This window comes from Malania oleifera, chromosome 13 (genome assembly GCF_029873635.1).
Source record: "Malania oleifera isolate guangnan ecotype guangnan chromosome 13, ASM2987363v1, whole genome shotgun sequence".
NCBI classification, from domain to species: domain Eukaryota; kingdom Viridiplantae; phylum Streptophyta; class Magnoliopsida; order Santalales; family Ximeniaceae; genus Malania; species Malania oleifera.
The window spans coordinates 52,639,980-52,659,734 of record NC_080429.1 but is presented as its reverse complement, the minus strand read 5'-3'; the positions used below and the strand labels follow the sequence as shown (position 1 = coordinate 52,659,734).

The 19,755-nt window shown below is 33.7% G+C and overlaps 1 protein-coding gene across 1 annotated transcript; it reads left to right on the top strand.

Moving 5' to 3' along the window:
• The first annotated feature begins 1,247 nt into the window (after positions 1-1,247).
• Positions 1,248-17,774, top strand: LOC131146514 (uncharacterized). The gene is made up of 8 exons (XM_058096149.1): positions 1,248-1,422; positions 2,809-3,122; positions 12,846-12,917; positions 14,430-14,497; positions 15,824-15,980; positions 16,598-16,678; positions 16,774-16,863; positions 17,402-17,774. Exons 2-8 carry the CDS (start codon positions 2,847-2,849, stop codon positions 17,522-17,524), a joined length of 867 nt encoding a protein of 288 aa, XP_057952132.1. The 5' UTR covers positions 1,248-1,422; positions 2,809-2,846; the 3' UTR covers positions 17,525-17,774.
• The last annotated feature ends 1,981 nt before the right edge of the window (positions 17,775-19,755 follow it).

Here is a 19,755-nt window from a genome sequence, read left to right as displayed (position 1 = left end):
CAATAATTTTTAAAAATTTAGCAAACTAAACGTAATGGGTAAGTTTTATAAAGTACTTCTAAACCATAAAATTATATTAAATCAAGCCCAAAAAAAATAGCCAAGTTACACCAAATCTATGCACAAAATCTCTTTTTCCCTAGTTCTTTTTTTTTTTTTTAATGAAGGATTCACAATCGAACCTATCATGCTCCATATCTAATCCACAACCATGTGAGAAATGTATTTAAGAATAGAACACAAATTCGATATAACAAGAAATATATATAATGAAAAAAATGATTGGAATTGTAAGGCATTGACTCAATTTCACACAAAGCACAGAAATAAAGACTCCAAATATAAGCAAATGACCTCTCACATTTACTTTATTAGAAATAATTAATCTCTTCTTTAAAATATGAGGATGTGAAGAGGAATTTTGAATTTTACTTGCAAACTCAAATTCAAATTAACTGCAACAAATCACCAAATTCAAATTAACAGCAACAAAAAAATTCAAATTCAAAACAAGGACAAATTGGACATGAAAACAAGAACAAATTCAAATAAATTAAATATGAACAAATCAAGACATGAAAAAAATCCTAACCTCAAATTGAGGTTCCCAAATGATGTTTCAAATCATCAAATTTGGTTCAATAGAATAAAATTCAACATATCAAATATTAATTTCTACCACAAATTAACACAAATTTGCACTCAAAATTCCGAATTTTAATAATACAAGAAGAATGTTTAAATATAAGAACCATATCTCATCTTCCTCCTTTATATAATACCTTCCCCAATGCTCGAATTTGGCTTTGTCTCACAACGGTTAGCTCTCCAATCTGAAGCAATGACCGCTTGCAAGGTTGTCAGATTGTTCGACCGTTAGCGTCCTTTCCTTTCATTCTCAACATCGGCCTACTTTGCAATTTGTAGAGAAAAAGGAAGGAGGAATGCGAGAAATATCATAGTAAAAAATACTTGACCATCTAGCATTTTTGGGTGCCATGCGTTAAACAACGTGTACCTCTCCCAAACTAAAAGATGCTGGACCATTCAACGTCTTTTGTTTAAAAAACGCTGGACGGTCCAATGTCTTTTATTTAAAAAATGCTGGACACCCTAAAGTTTTTTAACAAGCATCAAATGGGAAAATAAAGTTCTCCTCAATTTTTTAAAAAATATTTTTAAATAAAATAAAATTAAAAACCAGAAAAACTCCTAAAAATTAAAGAGTTGACCGGCTTTTCCTCTCTAGTTGTCTTAAGTCGTTACCGAGCCACAACTAGGCTCGGCCTACCCGTTCATACACTTCTATATAAATAAAGAACAAGACCAAGACGTTGAAACCACTACTCCGCGTATCGGCTTTCGAAGAGTGAGGATTGTTCGGTTTCGTAGACTTTACTGAAGCTAATACGAGCATATCAGGTACATTCTACTCGATTCTAGCACACAGTTGTTGTGCAATATGTGCTTTATGATATTTTTGGCTCATATGTTGTGATTTGGTTTCGTTTGTGATCGCTGATTCTTAGGGTTTTAATAAACGATTGAGTCGTAGCCTTTTATGAAGTATTATTTTGTTTTTCTTCCGTGATCATGGGAAAACTGGTTCAATTTGGGAAAATTGTTGGGCGTGAGGTTCAATTTTGGCGGGATTTCTGTTTTTTCAGGATTTGAATGGGAAAAAGCTCTAGAATGTAAACTTTTCGGGCATTGTTTGGTTATAGTTTTGGAAGTCGATTCGTGTTTTTGAAGGCAAGAAATCGCTATAGGTATGTCTAGTGTAAGCGAGAGTTGTGATTGCTGATTCTTATGGTTTTAATTAACGGTCAAATCGTAGCCTTTCATGAAGTATTCTTTTGTTTTTCTTCTGTGATCATGGGAAAAATTGTTCAATTTGGGAAAATTGTTTGGCGTGAGGTTTAATTTTGGCGGTATTTTTGTTTTTTCGGGTTTTGAATGAGGAAAAGCTCTAGATTGTAAACTTTTCAAGCATTGTTTGGTTAGAGTTTTTGAAGTTGATTCATGGTTTTGAAAGCAAGAAATCACTATAGGTTTGTCTTGTGTAAGTGAGAAAACTACTCTCAAAGTGCTTTCTGTTGGATTATCGCCTTTATGTTCCTTTTCTTGGCTTATTTTGCATGATATTGGAATCTTATGACTTATGAGAGCAAATTAATCTCCATGGTGTTAGAAGATTCCACCTTTTCATTTTTCCTTGTTTGTTTGCAGTAATAAAATGGAGCATGCGTGCTGTGTCTTTGTACATTGTAAAACCAGTGATCCATAGTTTGGGATATGAGAAAATTAAAAATTTTCCATTATGTTTGGGAGCTTGAATTTAGATTTTGTGGATTTGGATAAATGCAATATTAAATTGTAATTGAATTTCATCCAATTCCACCAATTCCAAATCTAAGGCTTGAAATCTATACTCCCAAACACAACTCTCTACTTTTGTTGGCTTTTCCATTTTCTATATTCTGCATCACCCAAATATACAGTAACATAAGAGGCAATATCCAAAGGACAAAGTCCCTTCCCCCAAATATGTACATATCTTTCTTTGTTTTTAATTTGAGGAATTTAATGTAGGAATGCATTTTGATTTTTGGATTTCATTTTTGCTTTTTTTTTTTTCCCTTTCTTTCTTTTCCAATTACCTAAAGCTACCATGTTTGCAACTTTGTTAACAACAACTTCTGGTATAACTGAATCATATTTTTAACTGAGCATATTTTTTGGAGTTGATTGAAATATGTGGTGTCTTGGATCATGGTTTTAATTGAGCATGGTGTTTGGAGTTGACAGAAACTTGCAGCGACTCAAGAGCTTTTGCCCAACTAGGAATGGGTGATCACCTGGTTTTGTGTGTTGATCGCCTCATTACACTTGAATCCTTGCAATCTTTGGAAGGAGCTGATTCTCCAGTATCATCTGGTGAAGGTTCTTTTATCCATGCCAGCGACCCTTCCACTTCCACCACCAAAGACGTGGAGATGGGGTATGATGGTGTATCAAATGAAGAAGAACCACTCATTCAGATGGTGGAGTGCCGCATTTGTCAGGAGGAGGATAGCATTAGGGACCTGGAGATTCCATGTGCATGTAGTGGTAGTTTGAAGGTAATTGTCTTAATTTATATTGATATCCTATTTGGGTGTGAATTATTGAATGTCTAGAAGGTCCCTTTCCTTTTTGCTTTATATATGCATATAGCCTCGATTTTGTTACAGAAATGCTATTTATACTCCTAGTCTTTGATGGGCCATTTGATGTGTTATGTAATGACCCTGCTTAGTAAAAATTTTCAATTTTTTGGTATTGACAGTCCATTATTAAATTTCACATCAAGGAATAAAAGTTCTCTAGGAATTTATTGTTTGTATAGCACGCATGACTCTGTTTTTACAAGGAAATAGCCTAGTATTGAAAATTTTGGTTGGCCTGTTTGGAAGCATGGTTGATATAATTTTATTAAGAGAATTCTATGTTTTAAGCATTTGTGGTGTTTCAGCGTCGGTGTTGTTGGTACAATGAATTCTATGTTGTAAAGAGGCTTCCTGTTTTGTATCTGATTATGGATATAACCTTTTGTAATGATATTTTGTCACAGTTTAACAGTTTGTTTTACCTTTCAACTTTTAGTTTTGTGTGCATTTGTTTATGTTGATTCACTGTGATTGTCATTGAAAATGGTTCTCATGGGAACCTCATTTCATGGGAGTTTATATATTTGGTTGTAAGGAAAGACAATTCGTTTCTATATGCTAATGATGAACATCATCAGTGGGAGAATTTATGTGGTTTGAGTGAGGTTGACCTACAAAACTTTTGCTTGGCTTTGACTTTAGAAAAATATGAACGAATTAAATTGTTTGAGTTTTATAAGAAACTTTGATTAATGATGGATTTCTTACTTAAACACTTGACACATTTGAATATGGATGGCTGAAATTTAGTCTTAGTGGGTGGGTGCTGTATGGTTACGTCTGAAGGTTTCCCCCAAAGTCTGGATAGATCCTTAGTTTAACTATAATGAGACTTTACTTTTGCCTTTAGTGCCTTGGTGAGCCCCTTGGTTGAGGCAGTTGGCACTTAATGGGACCATATCACTTATTTTTCTTCTGTGTTATTTTATCCCCTTTCTAAATACATGATGTTTATTTTATATAGTAAATAAATTCATGAAGTTTTCTAAATTGAATTAATGATCCGGTTGGTTAAAAGACTTGATTTACATGTAGGAACTGCTATGCAAATTGATTGATAGTTTGATACACTGCCCCTCTGAAGAGAACAAAGAGAATGAAAGATAAGTTGCTGTACTTAGTTGGTTGATGGAGGAACTAAAAAAAAGAGGAAAAAAAATGACTATTTGTTGGCGGTAGTAGCACACCAAATTTCTGTAATACTAGTAAATATGTCGCATGCAACACGTGTTAGAACATGTGTAGTCCCAAGAGGGGGGTGAATTGGGTATTTTAAAAATTTAAGCTAATGCTTTAATAATTTTAACCACAACTTAAGCACATGATTTAAATGAGCAAATGCAATTAACAATCACAACAAATGTAAACAAATATAAGTGTGCTTAATTTAAAGAGATTAGGAAATAGAGAATAAAATCCATATTTTTACAAGGTTCGACAATCCTTGCCTACGTCCTTGTCTCAAGCAACCCACTTGAGGATTCCACTATGTACTCCTTCAATAGGTGGAGAAAACCTCTCTCTTTCAATAGGCGGAGAAGCCTTTGCAATCCATCCTCCAATAGGCGGAGTTAGCTCTCTTCTTAATTAGGCGAAGATGCCTCTCTCCTTCAATCGATGTAGTTGCCTCTCTCCTTAACTAGGCAGAGTCGCCTCTCTCCTTTAATAGGCGGAGATGCCTCTCTCCTTCAATAGGCAGAGATGCCTCTCTCCTTCAATAGGCAGAGATGCCTTTACAATGTGGAATAAATGAAAATGATGTACAAAGAGTGCTCTTTAATTGAGCGAATAAGTACAATAAAAAATACAACACTACTCACAAAAGGTTATGAATGAAGTTCAAGGAGTATCTAGATGGTGAGCACTTGAAAGATAAATAAAGAATTTGTAAAGTGCTTGAGAAAGATTTTCAACAAAGATCAAAAGCTTGGATTTGTATGATAAATATGTATCTCTCTTTTTTCTTCTGCCAAAAACAAGTTAAGAGTCCTTGTATTTATAAAGATGGTTTACTAGCCGTTTTATGGCCGTTGGGCTTTGAAAATAATTAATCATTTTGAAAACTAGTCGTTTTCTAGCCGTTGCGGCTTTCTGCCGCAAGGTTTGGTTGACCGAATTGGGGACTCGGTCGCCCGAATGGCCTGGAGATGGAATTTGTGCAAGTTAGTAGCAATTCGGTCGCCTAAATTGCTTGGTTCGGTCACCTGAACTTCTGGTTCGGTTGCTTGAACTACTGGTTCGGTCGCTCGAGTTTCTAAGAAATTTTAGTCGCGATGTTCCTGAAACACCCTTCAATATTTGAAGTATAACTTTTGCTTGAGAACTCCAAAAAGGGCGATCTAGGTATCAACATAAAGCTAAGAAAAAATCCCACAACTTTTGTGTCTAAGATTTTTGAAGATGGGAAGATATAGATAGAGAAAATCGCACATCAAGGTGGCGGTAAAAAAAAGAAGAGGATTTGGAGAATCTTGTTTTGGGGTTTTTTCATTCCAAAAATGATTTTAACACTTTGAAATAATTTTTGCACATTTATAAAATGATTCTCAATGAAATATAGAGTGCCTAGGGTCCAACTAAGGTCACCATGAGTTTTCAAGCTTGGTCTTTATAAGCTCCATGTTTATAGCCAAATAACGTCGTCTTGTATGCTTCATGGCTTTCCAATTCGCATCTGTTATTGTGCTTATTCGCATCTTCTTGGTTTGTCATTATCAACATGGGATGAAACCTAGAAAAGCCAACAACACGTTGCAAGTGATTGCAAGTAAATAATTTTGACCATGTTTATTAAAATTGTGATCCGGATTGTAGAATCAAATAGAATCATTGTAGAATCGTTAAAGAATCAGTAGAATCGGAATCGTTAAATCATATGCAGAATTGTACGGATCCTACTTTGTTACTTTAATTGGGGTTATTTTTTTTTTCTTTTTGGGCTTCAATAATATGGCCCAATACATGTTTTTATTGGCCCAAAGGCCCTAAAAAGTTAATGTTTGCTCCAAAGTCTTCAAAAACTAGGGCAAAATAGCTCCCAGCGTCCCACTGATGAACATATTCAACAGAATCTGAACTTGACTTCCCTGGAGTTGGACACCTCAATCCTCTACTCATCATTGAAGTTCAGCTCTCCTGTTCGACAACCAGAGAGCCCTTCATCTGGCAATAAGTGTTCGATCAGCAGCTGCCAGTAGTCTTGCTGTTTGATTAGCAGTTCTTTGGTGTTCAGCAACTAGAGTTCTTGGGGTTTGACAAGAACTCAGTCCTCAGTCTTCTTCCTTCTTTGGTGTTCAACACCAACACCTTGGTCCTCATCAACATAGACTGTTGACTTTGGTGTATTCCCAAAAAGGGGGGGGAGGGTGAATTGGTATTTTAAAAAATTAATCCCTAGGTCAATCCACTAGCAGTAGTATTACACAAGCTTAAGGTCAGTCGAGTGCGTATAACATAAATCAGTATATATATTCAGTGAAAATTTAAGCATGCATGATAAAGCAGTAAATAGAGACGACACTAGAAATGTTATTGAGATTCGGCAAACTGCCTATATCCCTGCCTTGGCTCACAAGCACAAGAATTACACTATAGGCTCACTTAACAGGTGGAGCGACACCTAAATACAACTAGGTCAATTAGCACAAAACTGACCTCAACCTACTCAACCAATCCTTTCGGGCTGGATTACTGTCCCCTCAGGCCACGCCTGGAATACAACAGTATTTCAATACAAGATGTGTACAAATAAAATGCTTCTCAATCAAGCTGATTTGTACAATTAATAATCAGAACACACCAATCATGTATGAACAATAAGCTCAACGGTGTATATGCGTAATAAAAATAGTGATGATCTCAAATCAAGTACAAGAGTGTATCTATAAGCAAGTCTTTGAAACTAAGTAATGATAAAATCTCAATCTCAGTTTAGGGTTTCAAAGATTCAAGCCAATAGAAATTTAGAATATCTAGAAAAATGGTTTTCTCAATATCAAGCATAAGGAGATATTCAAATATGAACTTGTAAGAAATATTTTTGCACACAAAAATACAGGCCCTACTGAGTCTTGCAATAATAATGCAAAGACCCACAAAGCTATGAGATTTTTTTCCCAACCAAAGATTTACGATATAAAATCAAGGGGAAAAAAATCTTTTCTTAACCCTCAAATAAAAATCAAATACACAAGAACATGTGAGGGTTTCTAGCAATAATACTCAATGAATAAAACATGCACAATGCTAGATTTCTTAAAGGAATAAAAGTATTTGAGTGTATGAGCTCAGTATGAGAAAATAGGATTTGGAAATTTTAAGAGTTTTTTTGCTAATCAGGTTTGCTAATTGTCTACTAATCCAAGAAAATGAGCCTCTATATATAGAGAAGAGCTAAATTTTTATCGTTCGGGATATAGGGGTAATTATTAAAATTGTTTTAGAAAATTAACCCCATTTAACCTTTCTTAACCGCGGTAAAAATTAAAACAACCTGAGAGTTTCGGGCACTTGATCCGCGGTTCGGTCACTCGAACAGACAACAGAAAAAGTTATTTTTGAAGTTCGAGTACCTGAGTTTAGGTTCGATTTGCTGAACAAAGGCAATTTTCATTTTGTCCAAGGTTCGGTCGTCTGAACCATAGTTCAACTTACCGAATTGCCAAGTTCGGTCACCCGAGGGTAAAATGAACTGTAAGTTCGGGCGCTCGGGGATGATGGAAAAGTACAAGGTACAAGTTCGGTCAACCGTGGACACTTAAGTTATTTTGGGTTCGGTCGCCCGAATCCTAATTAACTTTTTGATCGGTCCACGGTTCGGTCGACTGAGGCAATTTGACTTGCCAGGTTTGGTCACCCGAAGCCTCACGATTTTAACCTAAGGTCTATTTTTTGATTTTTATTTGACCCTTGATAACATGTAAAGTGTAGTGGGACTTTGTGCATTAAGTGTGGGAAGCTAAGGTCTATCTAAGGTCATTATGAGCTTATTGCATCTACATGCATGATATGCAGTGATTATTACAGACCTTTTCCTAAATTACTATTACAGATCCAAATGAGCATAAAATAAATTACAACAAGAATAAGTCTTTTGGGTCTTTAGATTTTAAGTCTTCTTAGACATCAAGTGATTTTGCAAATATGAACCTGCACACAAACTTGATAGACATTAAATACTTGAGTATTTGTCATAAATCATAATCAAAACCGGGTATGACCTATAAGGTCAACATAGAGTTTTGTTGTTTGATCAACAGCAGCCAAGAAAAGAGCCAAGCCAGCAGGCCTAGCAGAGCTGCAGAGGTATGCTTCAAAACGGATCTGCTTCTTGAAAAGACTCAACAGTGAGCACTGTTTATCTCCTTCTTCTTCTCTCCTTTTCTTGCTCTTCTTATGTTTCTTCTTTTTATTTTTTGAACTTTCTATATTATATTTTTAGCTTCTTATACTTACTAATTTACTAACCAAGTTTCTAGTCTTAAGACTTGTCAAAAAGTTCCACATATATATATTTTAATAGTTATTTTACATTGAAAGTAGAATCATTCTGATTATATGGTTCGATCCTGCAGACCCCTCTAATGATCCCACTTAGAATCCAAATTCTAACAACATTGATTTTAATTACTATATTTAGATACTTTTGAATATAGTTTAGATTTTTTTTTTTTGAAACAAATTGATAGTGCACTTTCATAGTTAAATTTATAAATTTAGTATTGATACAAATTTTTTATATATATTTTGCAACTCACACACTCATGGGACACTAACGATAAGGATACAACTAATTTATACAAAATTTTATTTAAATACATTCTGCATGATAATTATTAAATTTTAACACCTATACAATACTATAACAAACCAATAATTATATATATATATATATATTTTAAAATTGTAACAATTCTCAATTTATAAATTTTTACATTGAAAATGTCAAGTTTATTGTATTTTTTTGAATAATCCCAAATTGTAGGATTCTACTTTTCCAATCATGGTTTTTATGAATATAATAAAGTCATGATACAAGGCATCATTATACATCTAAAACATATTTCAAAAAGTTTTGGAGCATTGTTCACAAAGTGCTCGAGAAATATTGGAGAAGTGAGATTGAAAATACAATTTAATGTTATGCTCTTGTTATTTAAATGTCGGATGCATGTTGTCAAAATAGTGTTGGTGTTGCATATGCCATACAAACTGACAGCCTTATAAAAATATTGGAACATGATTTCGCAAACTAAAATATACTTATATAATACTAAATTAAAATTTTGAGATTAAAACCACTCAGATGGATCATATGTTTACCTAAATTTTGAATAAAAGTTTTAATTCTTATTTTTATAAAATTGTAATGTAGTCATGTAGTGTTGTTATTCTATATACATTTTAACAAATTGATAATACCTTCATGTTACTTGATATTGTAATATATGCTATAAAAAAAAGTGGATATTGTAATATATTTATTCATGGATCATATTGTTCTTAATATTAAAATTTTAAAAGTTTTATGGTACAAACAAAATTTATTTATTTTTAATAAAAAATTTAAATTTTTATTGGAACACTATTTACTTTTTCTATTGTGTGTTTGTGAGGCATGCTTTTGATTTGCAAAATATTTAAATAATTAATTTGCATACTAAAGTGGAATTAAGAGAGTACTCGTGCTGAATTGTGAAGTTTTGTTACATTATTCATGTGTGTCTATGTGAATAATTAAACATATATGTGAATTGTGATTGACTAAATAAAATCATTATATTTGTCAATTTTTTTAGCTGATGCTTAATTGGTATGTTTCTTCAAATTTTAAATAAGTTTGACCTTTGTTATTGGGAGGGTACGTCTAAATTTATGATTTTATTCCTAATATTTAGTCTTCAAAAGTCATGTTATTGTCTTATGAATGACATAAGACACTTTACAATAGTTTAATGAAAATACTGAGGGGTTTAATTATTCTACATTTTTAAAATGTATGTTGTTTATTTATATCACGGATAATTTTACTTTTAAGAGTTTTTTAGGAATCAAATGGACTTTCTTTTTAGGTTCAAACCTTAGCCTATATAAAGTACACTTTGTGGATGCTTTAATTGTTCTTAGGACTGTTTTGTGACTTTTGTCTTACTTTAGAAGGTGAAGGATATTTTTGTCCAAAAAATGATTAACATTATAGTGTAGAAATGAAAGTATGTTTAGTGTCTGCATTTCTTCTATCTTATGAAACTTCGAACTTGTATTTTTTTATTATCTACCCTATGCTTTGCCTAGTAAACTGAGGTATATTATCATTAAATTCTTGTATATTAAATATTATTAATTTAAAATTTGATAAGTTGATTGTGTACATTGCATCTAGCCCCAAGGGTGTTATTGCCTCTGCTCATTTTCTTGATTTGATAGAGTTTGTTTCTATTTTGTCAGCTCAATTAATAGTGTCTATTAACTTGCATTTTTTCTTTTGGGTTGCATTCTGGAGCCTGATGCTTGGGCACCTTTTGCATTAGGGATATATTAGTGCCTCTGTAGTCTGATTTTATTTGACCCGCATAACATGGTGCCTTTTTTTGTAGAGTTGAATTTTATTGACTTCAAAAGATATATGTGTATGGTTCTGCAAGATATTGCTGGCAGGTGTTCATGTGTTTTTTGTTGGTGGCTGTCTTTGTGAGTGCTGATTAGGGGGGAATCTATTTGTCATAATCTCTGGTTTCTTTGATTTGATTTTGGGTGGTCTCTCTCATTGTGCATGCGAATGTGCAAATAGGGACATGCATCTGTTGGTTCTGATGTGCTCTGTACAATATGTCAACAACAATAGCAATAACAAACCAAGTCTTAAGTCCCACTAGGTGGGATCAGCTACATGAATCCTTTTCCACCAATTTATACAATCATGGACAATTTCCTTTAACAAATTCAAGGCTATTAGATCCTTATTATCTCATTCCAAGTTATTTTAGGTTTACTCCTACCCCTTTTACTGTCCCTTATAGTAACTAACTCACTCTTCCTCACTGGCGCACTATGTGGCCTACATAGCAATTGCTCAAACCATCCGAATTCCCTTATATTTTACAGGAGCTACGCCTAACTTACTGCAAATATGTTTATTTCTTAATTTATCTTTGAATGTCATACTACTCATCCACCTTAGTATTCTCATCTCGGCAACTTTTTACTTTTTGGATATGTTGTTTCTTAGTCACCCAACATTATGATCTATATAACATAGTTGGTCTTACAACCATATTAAAGAACTTTCCTTTTAGTTTTAAGGGTATTCTGTGATCACAAAACACACTCGAAGCACTCATCCAGTTTACCTAACCTGCTTTTACTCTATGCATTACACCTTCTTCGATTCATCCTTTAGCTTGCATAATAGGTCCAAGGTGTCAAAATCTACTATTGCTATTGATTTCTTCATCATCAAGTTTACTTTTGTTTCCAATGTTCTTCTTAGAATGACTGAAATTAAATTTCATATATTCTATCTTATTTCTACTTATTCTAAAGTCTTTAGATTCTAAAGTTTCTCTCTATAATTCTAACTTAGATTTTACTCCACCCATAGTTTCATCAATTAAGACAATATCATCTGCAAACAACATATCTCTACTATTAGAAAGGGGATTCCCTATTCTTGGTCAGGTTTTTTATATCCTCAAAATGTCCCCATAATTACCCATTAAAATTTCAAAAAAATTCCTATGACTACCCAAGTATATTTTAAAAATATCCTATAAAAACCCAGAAATATTTTTAAAAAAATACCACTAATCACCCTTAATTTTCCTAAAATAATATTTTTTAAAATATATTTATTTATTTTTCTTTTAAAAATTATTTTATTATTATAATCAGTAAAAGCCGTCGAGTACACGCATTGCGCATGCTCACGGCTACCATTGAACCTCATTTTGGATACTCTTAGTTAGTTCATCCATCACTAAAGCAAAAAGGTAAGAGCTCAAAGTAAAACCTTGATGTACATCTACTGTGATGGGAAACTCTCTATTCTCTCCACCTATAGTCCTAATACTAATTATTACTTCATTTTACATATCCTTAATGACATCCATATACCTACTATACACACCTTTTTTTTTTCCCCTAAAATTCACCGAAGAACTTCTTTAGGTATTCTATCATATGCTTTTTCTAAATCAATAAATACCATATGCAAGTCCCTCTTCCTTTACCTAAACTTTTCCATTAATCTTCTTAAAAGATATATAACTTTTGTAGTAGATTTTTCAGGCATAAAACCAAATTGATTTTTTTTTTACTCTCGTTTCTAACCTTAATCTTTGTTCAACTATCCTTTCCCATAGTTTCATCGTATAACTAATAAGCTTAACTTCACAATAGTTATTACAATTGTGAATATTTTATTTTTGTGTATAGGTATTAAAGTGTTTTTCCTCCATTTGTCTGACATTTTCTTAGTTCTTATAATTGTGTTAAATAACTTAGTTAACCATGTAGTTCCGTTATCACATAGGTATTGCCAAACTTCAATTGGGATGTTATTGATGTTGCTATGTTTGGAAATAATTTCTTTGATTGGTTACCTAAATAGAAACCTAACTAGATCTCTTTCTGTTTCAGTTTGCTCATAGGAAATGTGTTCAGCGATGGTGCAATGAGAAAGGGGATATAACTTGTGAGATCTGTCGTAAGGTATGTTAGTTTCTAGCCATGGTAACTGCTTCCATTTTGCTTTGAGGAATCTGCATATAAGTCTTCTGCTTTTTTTGAATCTATATTATAGCATTGGGAATTGAACATATTCGTGAACTATGGAGCTTGTTTGATTTCAAAAGCTAGCCATGGTAGGCATATTTCTCTTTGTAAAACATATGCTGAATCATGGCAACATATTCTGCAGTGCATGTTGCACCGCTATAAAGTGGATGATATTAATATGTAATTGTATTCTCTGTGCATCTTTGGAAACAGCCATTAGTAGGCATATTTATATAGCCCCCATTTGGAGCATCTTAAAAAAATAAGTACTTATTATTAAAAGTACTTAAATTAAGTACTTAAATCCTAGTGATCATGCATACCCTAAATTTTATGAAATCATTTAGAAACATAAAATTACTACACTGCTATTCATGCATATCCAAGTTCAATATGAAGTTTGTGATCCAACTCATTAGTATTTCCAAACCTGTAAAAAAATATGAATATTTTACTCACCTACAATGCCATTCTACACTGTTTTAAAATGCATTGCTATATGAACAAAAAAATTGATTCCAAACAAATTATCAGAGCTTGCCATTAAATCAAAGCAAACAACGACAACAACAGCAACAATAACATAATAAAAGAAAAGCCTTAGGATCAGTACTCGAGGTAGCTATAAATGCCAGAGTAGATGAAGTTCTTCAACATATATGCCAGAAATCACCACCCACTAGTCTACTACCCGTGTTGTCTATTGAAGAAATAACCGAAAGTAGCTTTCTTTTTTAGAATTCACAATGTGCGTGATGTATTCTCAGCTAAATGCCTTGGAAAATGATCCTTTTTTTTTGTCAAAAAATGATTTTTTAGGCATTTCATTGTCCATTCTTGCATGAATTTCCTTCATAAATTTCAATGGACTCTTCTAGTTATTTATTTATTTATTATTATTATTATTATTATTATTATTATTATTATTATTATTTTCCCCCTTCTTTTCTGTTCTGTTTTGTTTTTTTATGAGTTAGACATGAAAGCATTGAATGCGCATGAGATGGATAGAACTAAAAATCTTAATCATTATTTAGTACATGAAATGTTTAATGCTCCAAAGCATACTTTAATGGGGAGTCGTGTAGATTAAGAAAATCTTGTTTTGTTTATTTGCACATGGTTTTGGTCGTTGAAAAGCAGAGTAGTTGCACTTAGGAGGTTTAAAATTTTGAGATTTGATGAAAGTGTTGGAGCGTGTATATAAACAGATGCACCCATTAAATTTGCTATATTGTATACTTGTTTTCATTTTCTTAATGCTTACAGTCTGTAACTTGACTAGCTATTGTTGATGAATCCAACATCCAGACAAACTGGCAATGGACATTTATGCTGAATTTTTCATTTGTTCATTTATGCCTGTTTAAATTTAAAGTGGTGCTGGTTATGAGTTGGAAATCCAATTGATGCACTGACTTCTGCTAAAAAAATTTTAATATGCAGCCATACCAACCTGGTTACACAGCCCCTCCACCTCCATCAAACTCTGAAGATACTACTATTGATATTAGGTAAGCTCTGTTTCTTACATTGCTTATTAATATATTTTTGAAAATTTTAATATATTTTTTTTTTGGTTGGAAATAATAGAATGCTACAAATGTGTATAGATTACAGATAGGAAATGTGAATGTCTTTATAATGGGCCTTATGCTGCATGTTTGCCTTTTCCTTTTGAGTTCCTTTAATTGTATGTTCATCATATTCAGTACTGTTACGTTGTCGTGTTTTCTGAAGTTAAGGATCTGTTTATTCCATGTGAAAACCACCTGTTATTGGCAACTATCTTTTACAGAAGATATTTTCAAATAGTTGGTTTTTGTTGGTGCTGGTAAGTGGAAAGTTCTTTTTGCTGTTTGTTCAAGGTGGAAATAAGCTTCTTATATTGTTTCTGTTTTGTTTTTCTATTTTAGTTGCAGTATAGTGAAGGAACGAGTGAATGCGCTTGGCTATGTTGCTGGTTTTGTATTTTCGTTATGAGTTTTCAGCTGTTGTGGCAAAAACTGAAAACCAAATTTGTTGGTTTTCAGTTGCCGTCTGTTGCCTCAGCACTTTAATGATCCAATTCACTCTTGTGGATTAAATCATTCTATTCATAATTTTTGATAAAAATAAAAATAAAAATAAAATAACCATGTGAATTTAAAATATTATTAAAATGAAAATATCCATAAAATTTTTGAAATTTTGAAAAAAAATATGAAGTCATACAAAAAAAATTACTTTAACCAATTTTCAAGCGTCAAATTCAATAGGATTGTTATTGGGGAATTAAAAAAATCAGTTTTAAAATATAATGAATAAGTATAGTGATTATAATGAATTCCTAATATTTTGGAATTTGTATCCTTTTGCATTTTTCATTATTTTAATAATATTTTTAATTGTTATTTGATTTAGGACAAATATTAACATTCGTTCAATTAGGTTTTCAATTTGTTTTTTAGTCTGTTTATGATTTTTTCTTCCATAATTTTTTGACAATGATATCAAATGGCACCCTAGCGAATTGGAAGTTGTTTCCTACTTCTCTGCCTCTGAGCGCCTTTTTTCTGTTGACCCAGGAAGCTATTTTCCTGGGCTGAAAGTTCTGGATGACCCAAACAACTGAAAATTCAGAAAATATTTATCAGAAAGCTGTCAACCCCCACCCCCGCTCTCTCTCTCTCAAAAGGAGACTTTTTGTCTTGCATTCCTAGCTTGTGTCAGATATACTCTGCATATTTAAAATTTTAAAATGTATCTTGAGAAATTCATATTAAAAGTTTAGTCTGCCATTTGAGTTGTGTGATCATTTGCTTTATTCTTTTTCATTTTGTTTCCTGGTCATGTTTCAGTGGCGGTTGGATGATTTCTGGTACTCCTTTGGACTTGCATGACCCTCGACTTTTGGCAATGGCAGCGGCAGAGCGCCATTTCCTGGATGCAGAGTATGATGAATATGCCGACTCAAATGCCACTGGAGCTGCATTTTGCCGCTCTGCAGCTTTAATTGTGAGTGTGGTCATTGATTGCATTGAGGGTAGTCATTGGAAGTTGATCATCCCTGAGACCCTGTCATGTCACCATCTTCAAAGTTATTTGCTATTTGCTATTTGCCTGCTCTCTTTAGCTTTATTAATCTAAAAGGTAGTCAAGTAGATATTATCTGGGTGGCTCTCATAGTTGCGTCATATTTTTATCACATTACATTTGTTTTTTTCACGCCCCTGGAAAAAGTTGCCTTTTCTTCAAAACCTCAAATCCTTATTTTATCACTTTATTAGCATGCATGTACATATTTTATCTTGTTGCTCTTCTTTTGTTTATTCGTAATTCAACCCCTGCCCCTGGGGATGCTGGAATAGTGCATTGGTTTGCAGTAACATTCCTGATGTAGGTTGTAGGGTATTTTTCTTTTTTTGTTGGGCACATGATCCCTCTGTGTTGTGGTGGTAGCGGGCACATGATTTTACCTCATTCTCACTAGAAAACCTTGTGCTTGTTCTCTCTCCTTCCCTCCCCAACCAACACCCCTACCTGTTTGCACTCTCTTGTAATGTTTCCAATTTAAATCGCATGCAATGAAATGCATCTATAGTTTTCATCTTTTTTTTTTTGTTTCTTGGCAGTTAATGGCTCTTCTACTGTTGAGGCATGCTCTAAGTATCAGAAATGGTGATGGGGATGATGATGCTTCCACTTTTTTCTCTGTAGGTGGATTATGTGCATTTCTCTCATAATAATGTGAGAGCTTTGTGTGTATAATATGTCTGACTACAGTTTGCAAATTGTTGATGTTTGACAGCTTTTCTTGCTTCGGGCTGCTGGTTTTCTTCTCCCATGTTACATTATGGCGTGGGCAATCAGTATATTGCAGCGTCGAAGGCAGCAACAGGTTAGAGGCATTCTACGCTAACTAAACCCAACCCTACTTTTCCCTCTGCCAATAAATAAGCAAATGACAGAAAAACTCGTGACCTTTTTTCCTCTAAATCTCAAGTTTTTTTTTTTCATTTTGAGTTATGCTTTTCCTGGGGGTCTCAAAATTTGACTAATATTTATGGTATACTGGTCCCCAAAAGGGAAGCCGCAAGGAAGTTGACATGCTCATCTTCTTGTTGGACAACCAATCTCATGAACTTAATAAGAAAGACTTTTTTTGCTAAACTGATGGACAAAATGTGTAAAGTTGGATATGCATTATTGACCTATTATTTTGCTGTCCGTCCGCTCGCCTGGATTCCTTGATTTGTGCCCCTCCCGGCCTGCCCCGGCCCTCCCCTTTTTAATTTTTATTTTATTTTATTTTATTTATTTATTTTTTTGTGTGGGATACCAAATGTAACTGCCTGGTTCATTGTGTGTTTGGTTGTATAGAAAATTTGAAATGTGTAAGATATACTGATATATCTGGTAATTTTTTATGGCTGCAGGAAGCGGCAGCACTGACAGCAAATGAAGTTGCGTTTATGCTACAGTCAGGACAACAGAGAGGTTTGCAGGTCACAATAGCACAGGGACCTGCAGGGAATTCCCATGAAGAGCCCCGTCAATAATATATAACTCCAAAAGGTTGTAATATTTTACATATTGCAGGCAATGGCACAAGGAAGGCTTAGTATGCAACCTGTTTATTTTAGTTCCTTCAATATTTTCCGTATGCTTATTATATACATTCACAAACCTGGGGCCTCGGCATCTCAGGGTACTACAGCAGTGATCGGTTGCTGGTCGAGAAATTTGTGTTGGCAGATTATTCCTGCAAATGAATATTAATATTATTTTGAATTACCTTGGATGTTTAAAGCTGGTTGATGAAATTTGGATGTGTTCATTGCACTTGCATTATAATTTCTTATATTTTAATGCGGTTTTCTTAAATAAAACAGCATCCTTGGTGGTTTGGATGAACCGTGCAGTGCCAGAGATTCCCTAGGAGAGTTTGAAATTTGACGGTGAGGTTTGGTGATGAGGAACACACCATAGAATTTCTGCAAGAATAACCCACGAGTTTTTTCCCCTTTAATACTATGCTAGAAAGCAGGGGCCAGTAGTACGTCCAGGAGAATCCAAGCCATTGGAAGCTAGGCTTGGACCAATATGAGTCATATGACCATACCTCCTTGCTCGGACCAGACATCTCTCTCTCAAATTTGAGTAGAAAGTCTACCTTCTAGAGTTTCTTGCTGATTGTAGTAATAAAAATCAAGAGCATCTCTAAAGAATGGATTAGTATAAATTTTATAAATAAAAAAGAAAAAAGAGAGAACAAAGAAGGCTTAAAAAAAGAGGAAGAGGGGAAACAAGCGAGTGCTGGACATGAGCAAGCCCTGTACGCTTCTTTTAAACTTGGAATGGGTGTGGGGTGGGTTTTGAAATCCAAAGGGAGAGCAAAGAAAAGCGTAAAGGGACACGAGAAACCACTGCTACTAATGTTTCCGTTGCGCATGGGGAGGAGAGCTTGGAACTCCAAAGCTAGCTAGCTCGAATAAAGCAAGCCTTTGGTTTTTCTTCACCCTTCTCCCAATTAGGGCTGTTCATGGGTTTGATTGGATTGGATTTGGTTTAAAATTTCAATCGTTCTCATTTTGTTAGTTTGGCAAGAAGTTAGATCTAAGTTGAATCGTTGAGGATGTGATTTGGGTCGGTTTAGGTCGGCTTAATATCAGGTTGAGGATGTGATTTGGGTCGGCTTTATATCAGATTGGTTGGTTTGGGTTGACAGTTTCACTTGTTTTATAGCGAAATAGAAAATAAAAATAAAAGAATACATGTGAGAATTTTTGTCAAACATAATAATATATATTACATTGAAAATACTACTTAAAGTAGTGTTTTTTAAGTTAAATATATTAAATTAATAGACTTCTTATAAAAAAAATTACTTAGTATGAGTAACACACCAAGTAATTTTTAATTTTTAATTTTATATTAATATAAATAAGGTTATGACACTAATAAAAAAATTTATCTATTTTTTAACATACTATTAACAATATAAAATCAAAAAAATGAAAATATTTCAATTTTCTAAAGCACATTCGATTAACAACCAAAATGACTAAAACCTCATATCTCTAGTATTAATACAATAGAAATAAAATTTAAAAACATTCCAAAATGCATGTACCCATCCCATAGTTCATCTTACGCATTCTTTCATTAGTATTAAGTAATTGTAAGCATATATACACACAAAGAGGCGGTTCGGGTTGGGTCGAGTGGATTAGATGCTAAACACGCAAATCGACTCTTAAACCATTTGAAACTGATTTTTTTTTTTGGGATTGGTTCAGTTTGGGTTAGTTGGATTGGATAGGTTGGTCAGATTGTTCAACATCCATGCTCCCAATATCTCCAGTTTAGTCTGTAGGGAATTAACACGAAATTCTCAAATCCTGTGAGAAACAAAATAGAGAAAACACACATGCCAAAGAAAAATCAATCACATGCACAAGATAGTGTTTACGTGGTTTGATAAATTTTTTTGCCTACATCCACGGAGTTGCAGGGATTTCACTATTATCAGAAAGAAAATACAGAGAGTGCAGCAGTACAATATTTTCTCTCACTCTCTCTCTCAAACTGCGATGGCCAATTAACCCTAATCACTATAACAACGAATTTATATCCTACACACAGTGAGCTACAAACGGGCCCAAAACGGCTTGGACCTATCGGCCCAATCCTTTGCTCCATGGACTAAGCCTTAGGATAAAAATCTCTCATTAAAAGACCACGCAACATTATTTTGGGTTGGGTCATCATCCGGATCAAACACAACTAG